A 9,239-nucleotide genomic window follows, 5' to 3' on the forward strand; every position below is an offset into this window, starting at 1 on the left:
AGCCCATGTACTCTACCGCACCGATGATGGCGACCCTCCCCGCTGCGCCCTACTACGCGCAAGCCCAGGTCGTACAGCAGCAGCTTGACGTATGTCGATTCCCGTCTCCTCCTCCTTCTGATTTGGGGACTGCGCTCACTTCCGCCGATCCTTTCTCTGGCAACGACCTTGCAGCAGAGGTTGAATGAACTCAGGATGCAGCAACTCCAGCAACAGCCGTCGCAGCAAGTCCCCGTTCAACACACGTGCGTGACCACCACCTCACTCCCACGACAACTGCAACTGCAGTTGCCTGAGACTCACTCGCGATCACCTCTGCGTTCTGCGCACCAGTATGGCCTCCCTCGCCCAGGTCTTCCCTCAGCATCCGCCTCAGCAGCAGCAGCAGCAGCAGCCGCAGCAACAGCCGCAGCAGCAGCAGCAGAAGACCGACTTCCCGCTCATCATGGGCGCTTCGACCGCGTTCTCGGACTTTCCCGGCATTCCTTTCTACTCAGCTCAGGATGCCTTCGCCCACGTGGACCCGAACCAGGTAGCCCAACTCTCAACGCTGTGGCCGAGCCTTTCGTAAGACCTGTGTGGTCTCACCTTGTGTTGAGACGTTTGTGCAGAACCCCACTTCGGGTCTCGTCAACAGACGATTCGCGGCTGGCGCCAACGCCGCTGGCACAACGCAAACCCAGCAGCAGCAGCAGTCGCAGTCGCAGCAACAGGCTCCGTCTGGCGCCAATGGCGACAGCGAGCGAAGCGGCTTTCTCTCGCAGCAGGGCTCGAGGCTGCTCTTTGTACGCCCCGCGCAACAATGACACCAACCGCCCGGTGCCCCATGCGAGATGCGCTGATGATGCTGATGCTGGACTGCGACAATGTGACGATGATGGGTGTGGTACACGCAGGGCGTCTTCTTCATGATGTTCGTCGCCTTCGGTGCGCCGTGGGATAGCATCGCCTACTCTGACTCTGGCATGCCCCTCGCTGCGCCCGGTCGAGTTCTCATGTCCGACGCCGACCTCACCACCGATAGCCAGTGGGCCGGAATGAGCGGGTACCACTCACCACTCAAACCAACCTGACGTCAGCAGCTCCATTGATGACTGAACCATCGTTTCTTTCTTCAACTGCAGCTATCTTCCTTCGGTCATGTTTTACCTCAAGTGGGTGTTGTTGACGACGGCGTGCTACATCATCCTTATCTTGTGGCGAACGAGCCGTATCTGCCACCAGTTCCAGAAGGCCAGCCACGACCTCCACGTGACCGACATCTACCTCAAGCGCGGCAATATCAGACAGGCCGAGAGCTCCTCGCGCGACTGCCTCGAGCACCTGGGCAGCCCGCTTCCGTCGGGTCACGCCGCCCGCTTCGTCATGACCGCGTGGGAGATGGTGCGCCACGTACTCCACATCGTCTTCATCGGCCGGTTCATCGAGACCGTTATGATGTACGCGCGCAACGATGTCGCCATGGCTTCCATGCAAGCCCGCGCTCTCTCCGTCTTCCTCAAGTACGTCGTCGATCTCTCACACTGTGTTCGCTTGAGTGCACAAAACTCATCAATCGCAACACACGTTGATCACAACGCACGCAGGACTCACGAAAAGCTGGACACCGAGTGGCTCTACGCTGCGCTGACCGCGTTCAACACGGCACAGGCCACGCAGAACCTGAGCCTGCAGGCCGAGGTCAACCTTGGCATCATGCTGCGCCTCCATGGCAACCCCTACCTCACCAAGCTGTTCGCGCCCTACATCCGCTACCGCTCGTGGCTCGTCGTTCGCAAGTCCGCTGCCTCTGGACAAGAGCTCGGTACACACCCGCCCCTGCGCCGACACGCAACACGACGCGCACGACATGCAATACGACACACCGCACCACACGAAGCACAGAGTAGGGTGCTCATCGCCCGTTTTTTGCTCGCCAAGCAGGCTGGGTGTACTACGGCGAGGCGATCACATGCATGTGCGCCGGTCAGCTGAAGCAGGCCGCGCGGTACCTCAAGAAGGTGGCCAGGGTGACCAAGAACAACACCGTGCTCAAGCGGCAGGCCGCGATCTATCTGGCCCTCATCTGCACGCTCCGCGGCAAGACCGCCAAGGGCCGCCAGCTCTACAAGTGGGTCTACCAGGCCTCGCTGCTTGGCAACGACCTGGTGACGCTGTGCCTGGCCCTGCTCGGCCTGGTCCGGTCCCTCATGGCCACCAACGAGCTCAACGAGGCGCAGGAGGTGCTCAACGTGTTGGAGCAGTTCCCCTGGAAGTCACTGAACCGCTCGGATCGGATTCTCTTCCGCGCCTTGCAGGTATGTTGTCCGCCCTCACCACCACACGGGGGTCGATGCTCACGCCGCACATTCCGTGCATACCGCAGGCTTACGTCCACCTGAGGTCGGGCCGGATCGAGCCAGCCTTTGCCATCGCGTCGGGGCTGCACAAGGAGATCGAGGAGGAGAAGACCATGCGCTACCACGCCAAGTTCTACTCCTTCCTCTCTTACCAGGCCCTGGCCGAGGTCTCCCTCGGGCTCTACGAGGAGCTGGCCAAGAACAACGTACGCATCCGCTCGCTCGCTGCCTTGTCTTTGTTTCACTTCGCCACGCGCGAGCTCGTTCTCACGTGAACGTGCAATCGGTACATATAGGACCAGCTCAAGGGCAAGGTGACTAGCGAGGAGATGGAGAACATGGCGTCGGCGTCGCTGATGCACGTCAACATGTTCGCCGAGGCCTACCCCGTCAACAAGCCGTGCGCGCTTCGGTGCCACGCCGCCTACAGCCACATCACGCTCGGCCCTTCCGGTACTTTGTCTCTCGCTTCATCGTCGCGTGTGCCCGCGACTCACGACGAACGGTTCGCGCGTGCAGCGGTTGGAAAGGCCAAGTACTATTGTGAGCGAGCGCTTACAACAGCACGAGAGATGAAGCTGCGCGTAGAGGAGGACAGATGCCAGCAGGCACTCCAGAAATACCTTCTCTTGGACGCCGTCTCCACCGTGTAGTCGGTCACCCCAACGGCCACAACGTGGCCACCCAACAACGCGGATTCATTCGCGTTACTCGGTACGCGCTGCCCACGCTATCGCACACGCACACATGTAACACACCCATGTAACACCTGTGCTAATTTTTCATTTTTTTTTGTTGCAGTTGAGCTCACGAGATGAACGAGACACACAGAAGAAGGAGAGCCAACGATCAACCCACCCCACGGGGCAGCAGCAGAGAGGAGAGACGACGATCTATTTCGAACGCGCTCTATCTCTCACCCCGACAACACACTCTCACATCGGCATTCAACAACACATCGTTGAACGTCTTTGCAAGAGGCTGCCGCCCCCCAACTCTCGCTCGTCGACCAACCACCCTTTTGAGGAAGGAGGAAGGCTTCCACGTCCCCCTTCACCAGCCAACCGTCAACATCAGCATCATCACATCATCATCATCAGCGCCAAACCACCTCGCCAACCACTTTCTGTTCTCCCCCCCAAATATACTCATTACCATTCCAGCGAACGTTTTTGTGCCACACCTGAGGGGACCCCGATCACGTTCAACCATCACAAGCGTGGTGTTCACCATCTTCACGTTCATCACGTTGAACCATCAGCTTCATCACTGCCTGACCAAAAAGAAAGAAGGAGAGTAGTTCATCTTCCGCAGAAAAGGTCGGCGGAAAGAAGCAACCACAACCAAACGTGTTCGGCAGCTTCGTGGAACGGATTTGCATAATTTTCTAAATCATATTTTAGGTCTCTTGGTGCGTTGAGGATTACATTACATTAGAGAACCTTCTCGATTAGGGGCCGCCTCGCCAAGGTACGGCGCCTCCCCAAGTCGAGCAGATTATGGACCTTGGCGGGTTGGATTTGCTGAACGGGTCTAATGGTTCGCACGAAGTTAGATTGATTGCTCACCACCATCCAACAGATACAGATAAGAAAAGATACAACCGTGTAGAAGACCGGGCCACACACACGATCGGAGAGCACTGCCGCAAGCAGAAAGTCGACGACGGCTGCCCTTCTGCTGCTCATTTGCGTCGTAGCAGGCTTCGTCTTGCCTCTTCTTCTCCTGCGCCGACTGCTGCTCGCAGCGCCATCGACCGCATCGGCACAACATCATCACATCATGGAAACATCAACAGAGTCCGAATCGAATTCCATGCACATGGACGTAGTCCGCGATGAAGACGCCGCATCAACTTCGAAGCAACATGCCCTCGGCAGCGGTGAAGATGAGAAGAACAAGGCGCCATCGGCATTGTCGACCGACGATTCTACAAAGATGATGGAATCATCCGACCCACCGCCCCCCAGCAGCAGCAACGAGCTGGCTATGAGCGACGAGGAGCTGGCCCGGCTCCTGGCCAAGCAGTTCGAAGAGGAGGAGGTGCGCGCCCTCCAAGATGACGAGTCCTTTGCGCGCCAGCTGCAGGAGATGGAGGAGCGCGAGCGCCAGCGACAGAGAGCCGACCAGCGCCGCCAGCAGCAGCACTTCCAGCAGCTCCAGCAGCAGCAGCAGCAGCAGCAACAACATCAGCAACAGCAACAGCCCCAACAGCAGCAACAACAACTCCAGCAGCAACAGCAGCAGCTCCAACAGTACCTCCAGAGCGCGCAACGCCACGTGGCCGCTGCAGCGGCCGCCGCCGCGTCGTCGACGATCAGCACCACCTCTTCGTCGTCGTCGCCGCCGCTGGCGTCGGGCTGGGAGGCCCCGGCCCTGCCCTCCCACTTCCTCTTCGGCCTGACGAGCTCCAGTCCGCCGCCGCCGCCTGTACGGCCGCCCTCCTCTCCCCCAGTAGTACTTACTTCGTTGGCGCGTGCACCGTGCTGCGTCTCACACGTCTTCTTCTACTACTTCTTGTCATGGTCCACATCGGCTCTGCTGTGGTGGTGGTGTGTGGCGTCAGATGTCATCTTCATCTGCGTCTTCGTCTTCGTCTTCGTCGGCGCCTTCGCCGTCTCCGCTTGTAGCGCCGCCCCCGGCACCAGCGCCGCCCATGGCGTCCCTCCACGCAGGTACCCCGACCCTCCACCACGCACCTCTATCTCTCTCTTCTCTCTCTTCTCTCTCTCGATTCTTTCTGTTCTCTGTTCGCTGTTCGTAGGGGTGCACGGTGGTGGTGGGGAGAGGCTCATCGGTGGTCGGGACCTGACTAACTGTGGCCCCCTCCCTCTGCCACTCCCACCACGAACCACCACCTCCTCCACCTCCACCTTCATCTTTCGCCACAGCCCTAATGATGGCGAGGGAAAACAAGAGAAAGAGAGAAGAGGAAGAAGAGGGGAGAGGTTGGGCGGGGAGATTTGGTATCATTGCTTCGCCTCGGATTCAAATTTTTCTGCTTCTTCTTCTTCTTCTTTCCACTCCACTTCCTTTCTTCTCCCTTTTCTCCTTCTTCTTCTCCATCTGAGCTGGCCGCTCACGTGTGTGCGCGTTTGTCCCCCCGCAGGCATGAAGACGTCGTATTCGGTGCTGCGGAAGAGCAGGCGGACGGAGGAGGGGGAAGAAGCAGAAGCAGAGGGCAAGAACGAGACGGCGCCGACGACGGAGCAGAAGTCCGACGACCAGCAGCCCGCGACCACCACCTTCACCTGCCCCATTTGTAACGAGGTACCGACCTCGCCGGCTCCCGCTGCACGAGCTGCTCCCCCCCGCCCCGCCCCCATTCGTTGGTGGGCTCACACTCCACAGAGTTCTGGTGGTGGTGGCGATGGTGGTGGTGGACATCTCACCCGTGGCGCGTTCACCCAGGCCGACATCACAGAAGACGAGCTCTACACCCACACAACGGAGAAGCACGCCGACGCCGGGCAGGTCCGGATGGTCTGCCCCATCTGTGCCGTACGGCCCAGTACGTAGCCTCCTTCCCTCCCCCACGACGGTGACCAAGTTTCGTCTTCTTGAATGCCAGCTGCTCACACACGACACGACACGCCACGGCACACACACACGACACGACACGACACACACAAACGCGCAGACGGAAACCCGAATTACAAATCGAGGGACTACCTTGGGCACCTGGACCTGCGCCACAAGCCGGCTCGCCTCCGCAGCAGCGCTGGTACCGCGCCGCTCTCGTCTCTTTTCTCGGGGTTTCTTCGAGTTAGCACCCTTTCCCCCTTTTTTGCTGACCACCACCACCACCACCACCACCACTAGAAACGGCCGCGATGGAAGCGGCGGCGGCACCGCCACAGCTGCGCCAGTCACGACCGCGCACTCACCTCATCACGCGCACGGCCCGCGGCTTCCAAATGATCTCCAATCGCTCGCTCGATGTACGCGACGTGGCCTTCTTCTTCTTCTTCTGCATTCGCACCTTTCACTTTGGCTGACTCAATTTCGCGCCTCCGCCCGCGTTCTTGCAGACTCTTTTTGACTACCTCATCCACGTCGATAGCGACCTTGCTCAGCTGCCTCCCTGCCAGCTGTGCCATCGCAAGTACGTGCATCGCCATCGTATGTGTCGTGTGCGCTGTCGGGGGGCGGGACTGACCGGACCACGCCTCTGCAGGATGAAGCCGACGCACACGCGGGCCATACTGGCGTGCGGACATCACTTCCACGCGCAGTGCCTGCCGTCGGGCTCACCCTCGCCCGTGTGCCCTCTCTGCGAACGGAAGGCGGCGTACTTCGCTGCCAAGGCATCCGCCGCCGCCTCCTCAACGACGCTGGACCAGCAGCAGCCGCATACCCCGGAGCAGTCCGACGCTTCGTCTTCGTCGTCGTCTTCGTTGAAGCGAGAAGAGGGCGAGGAAGCCGAAGCCGAAGCTGAGGGATCGAGCCAAGGACGCAGCGAAGGCGCCGACGAAAACGAAATGACGTGCGAGGACTGACACGAGCGGACGAGGGACACACACGAACGTACAACGACAAAGGGAACTTGACGAAGGTGATGAATGGCTGTTGTAAAGGTGGTGTACAGGAGGAGAAGTCTGGAGAGACAACAGATGACGAGCCGTGTGGTGGCTCTGCGGCGTGTTTGGGGTAAGAAGAACAAGAGAAGTACAAAAGAAGAAGAAGAGAAGAAAGTGGGGGTTTGATGGTGGTCAAAACTGTTTGGGTTTGTCGTGTGTGTTTAGCAGCGCCTCAACCGCGCTTTAGCCGAATCGTGGAGCCTGCGTCGAAGCACGAGACCAACGCCGGGTCAGCCGTGGTGCGAGTGGCGGGGGAGTGGTGGTAGCGGTGTACCTCCAGACTTGGCGGAGTCCTCCGTATTGAGTACGTTGTTGAGTTCTCGCATCCAGTTGTCCTTGTCCTGCTGCGTCCGGGCAATGAGCACCAGCAGCACCTTCCTCTTGCCCACGATCTGGAACGATAGCTTTTCTGTTGTGTTGTTGAGTCGGTCGTTGTGAGCCTTGGGTGCAGTGAAGAAGAAGAAGGTGGGTGCTGTGATGATGCCCACGTACTCAAGGGCAGGTCCTCAACGCATAGGTTGAACTTGGCGGGGAAGAGGTTGATGGAGCCCTTGTACACGAAGGCCTTTTTCTTTTCCTGGGCGTAGATCAGCACGTCGCTGAACAGGAAGAACCACCGCACCGTCGTCGCTCCAGACTTTCCTGTATCGTCAGAGTCCTCTCAACCGTAAGTGCACACGCCCGCAGCCCCGACCTCAAACCCGATCAGGTCAAGCGTGAAGGTACCCGACGACGGCTTCTTGGAGAGCTGGCCCTGGAAGATGAACTTTCGGCCGGCCTGCATCAGCGGCTGGTGTTGTAGCACGTGAGAGAGAACGGTCAGTTTTACACTGCCGAAGGCTTCCTCGATCGAGAGGCGTACAGGGCAGAGGGGGGAGGGGTGATAGAACATGTCGTACCACGCCCATGCCGACGATCTTCCCCGACAGTTCGGCCATCATGTCGTTGTTTGATTTGTAGCTGTCCACCCACTGCGCCACATCCACGATCTTCTTCCTGTTGTGGGTGGTGGTGGTGCGTGAGCGGTACTCTTCTGAGTCGTTGGATCGACCCAACTCGAGGGGCTGACGTACTGTGCTTGGAGCAGGTTCTCGTAGTCCCCGTGGTCTGGAGGTGTGTGCTTGATGAGAAGCTGCTTTCATGAACAGGGTTGTCAGTATGGCGTCGCAGCTTGCGGTGGAATCGTTATGATGAAGAAGACGCGTACGTCAATGAGCATCTTGTATCGAGGGATGCGCTGAACCGGCATGATGAGGAAGGCGTAGATGTTGAGGTTGTGGCACGCGTCGTTGTTGAGGCAATTCTACAACAGTCGGGGGGGGGTACCGTAAGCCCCAAGGCCAACCACAACAACAAGGACAGCCCTCAGTACCTCGAGCCATCGTGTGGCGATGACGGAGGAGAAGATCTTCTTGAGCTCAGCCGTGCACTTGTCGTAGCGCGAACAGTACTCGCTGTACAGTTTCAGGAAAGGCATCTGGAGCCACCACCGTCACGACGTTAAACGACGACTACTATGGCAGGCTGGTCGGGGGGGGGTGTTGTTTGTGGTGTAGTACCATCTGGACCAGGACGTGCCCCAGCTGGGTTTCATATGTGTAGGTAGCCATGAGCGCCTCGAGCTGATCCAGGAGGTGTCGGTGGAACGCATGGATGGACTCCAGGATGGTGAACAAGCTCTTGCTGTTCTCCTTCTTTGCATTGCTGTTCGTCCAGAACGGCTACACAACCCCCCCCCAAGCTGAGCCTCAGCGCTCATCATATTGGGGTTTTGTGTTTGTTGTTTGTTGTTTGTTGTTTGTCTTTGGGCCGTACCTGCTCCTGGAGGGGAACCACGTAGACCTTGATGAGGGTGGTGAGGGAGCTCAAGTAGGTGCGCTCGGTGGTCAGAAGCTCGTTGGCTGCCTTGCTGCACAGCTCTTTCGCTGCAAGCGTCAGGTGCCACCACTTGGCAGGATCACCCTATATGATGGCGGGGAGCAGTACCCGATAGGGCGGCAAGGGAGCAGGGCGACGGGGTGCTGGAGTCCCGCGACCGGTCGAGCACCGGGTGCGGGGGCTGCTCGGTGATGGCCGAACCGAAGGACATGCTGAGCGGCGTCATAGCGGAAGCGGAACCCTTCATCGGATTCGATTCGGTAGGCAGAAGGCGCAGCAACAGCAGGGTCTGTTTGAGGGCATTGGTTTGGGGTGGTGGTGTTGTGAGCAACAAACAAACAAACAAACACACAAAAGCCAGGGCAAGAGCGCAAGACAACAATCAAGTACCCCGTGCTTGAAGTTGTAGTCGATGAGCATTCGGCTGTTCTCGAGCCACACG

General features: G+C 58.8%; 2 protein-coding genes and 1 pseudogene across 2 annotated transcripts; 2 read left to right on the forward strand and 1 right to left on the reverse strand.

Moving 5' to 3' along the window:
* Positions 1 to 2,992, forward strand: part of ACA1_284390 — a 4,522-nt pseudogene extending 1,530 nt beyond the window's left edge.
* Positions 2,993 to 4,160: 1,168 nt separating this feature from the next.
* On the forward strand, positions 4,161 to 6,838 carry ACA1_284500 (uncharacterized protein; the record flags this gene model as incomplete). The annotated part of the gene is made up of 9 exons (XM_004344864.1): positions 4,161 to 4,769; positions 4,906 to 5,014; positions 5,231 to 5,287; positions 5,449 to 5,609; positions 5,691 to 5,850; positions 5,980 to 6,063; positions 6,162 to 6,280; positions 6,371 to 6,444; positions 6,517 to 6,838. 9 exons carry the CDS (start codon positions 4,161 to 4,163, stop codon positions 6,836 to 6,838), a joined length of 1,695 nt encoding a protein of 564 aa, XP_004344914.1.
* Positions 6,839 to 7,149: 311 nt separating this feature from the next.
* ACA1_284510 (RhoGEF domain containing protein) lies at positions 7,150 to 9,217 on the reverse strand (the record flags this gene model as incomplete). The annotated part of the gene is made up of 11 exons (XM_004344865.1): positions 7,150 to 7,391; positions 7,412 to 7,561; positions 7,646 to 7,709; positions 7,819 to 7,915; positions 7,993 to 8,051; positions 8,127 to 8,222; positions 8,292 to 8,396; positions 8,479 to 8,640; positions 8,735 to 8,844; positions 8,906 to 9,086; positions 9,188 to 9,217. 11 exons carry the CDS (start codon positions 9,215 to 9,217, stop codon positions 7,150 to 7,152), a joined length of 1,296 nt encoding a protein of 431 aa, XP_004344915.1.
* Positions 9,218 to 9,239: the final 22 nt, after the last annotated feature.

This window comes from Acanthamoeba castellanii (genome assembly GCF_000313135.1).
Source record: "Acanthamoeba castellanii str. Neff unplaced genomic scaffold scf7180000084776, whole genome shotgun sequence".
Taxonomy (NCBI): Eukaryota; Discosea; order Longamoebia; family Acanthamoebidae; genus Acanthamoeba; species Acanthamoeba castellanii.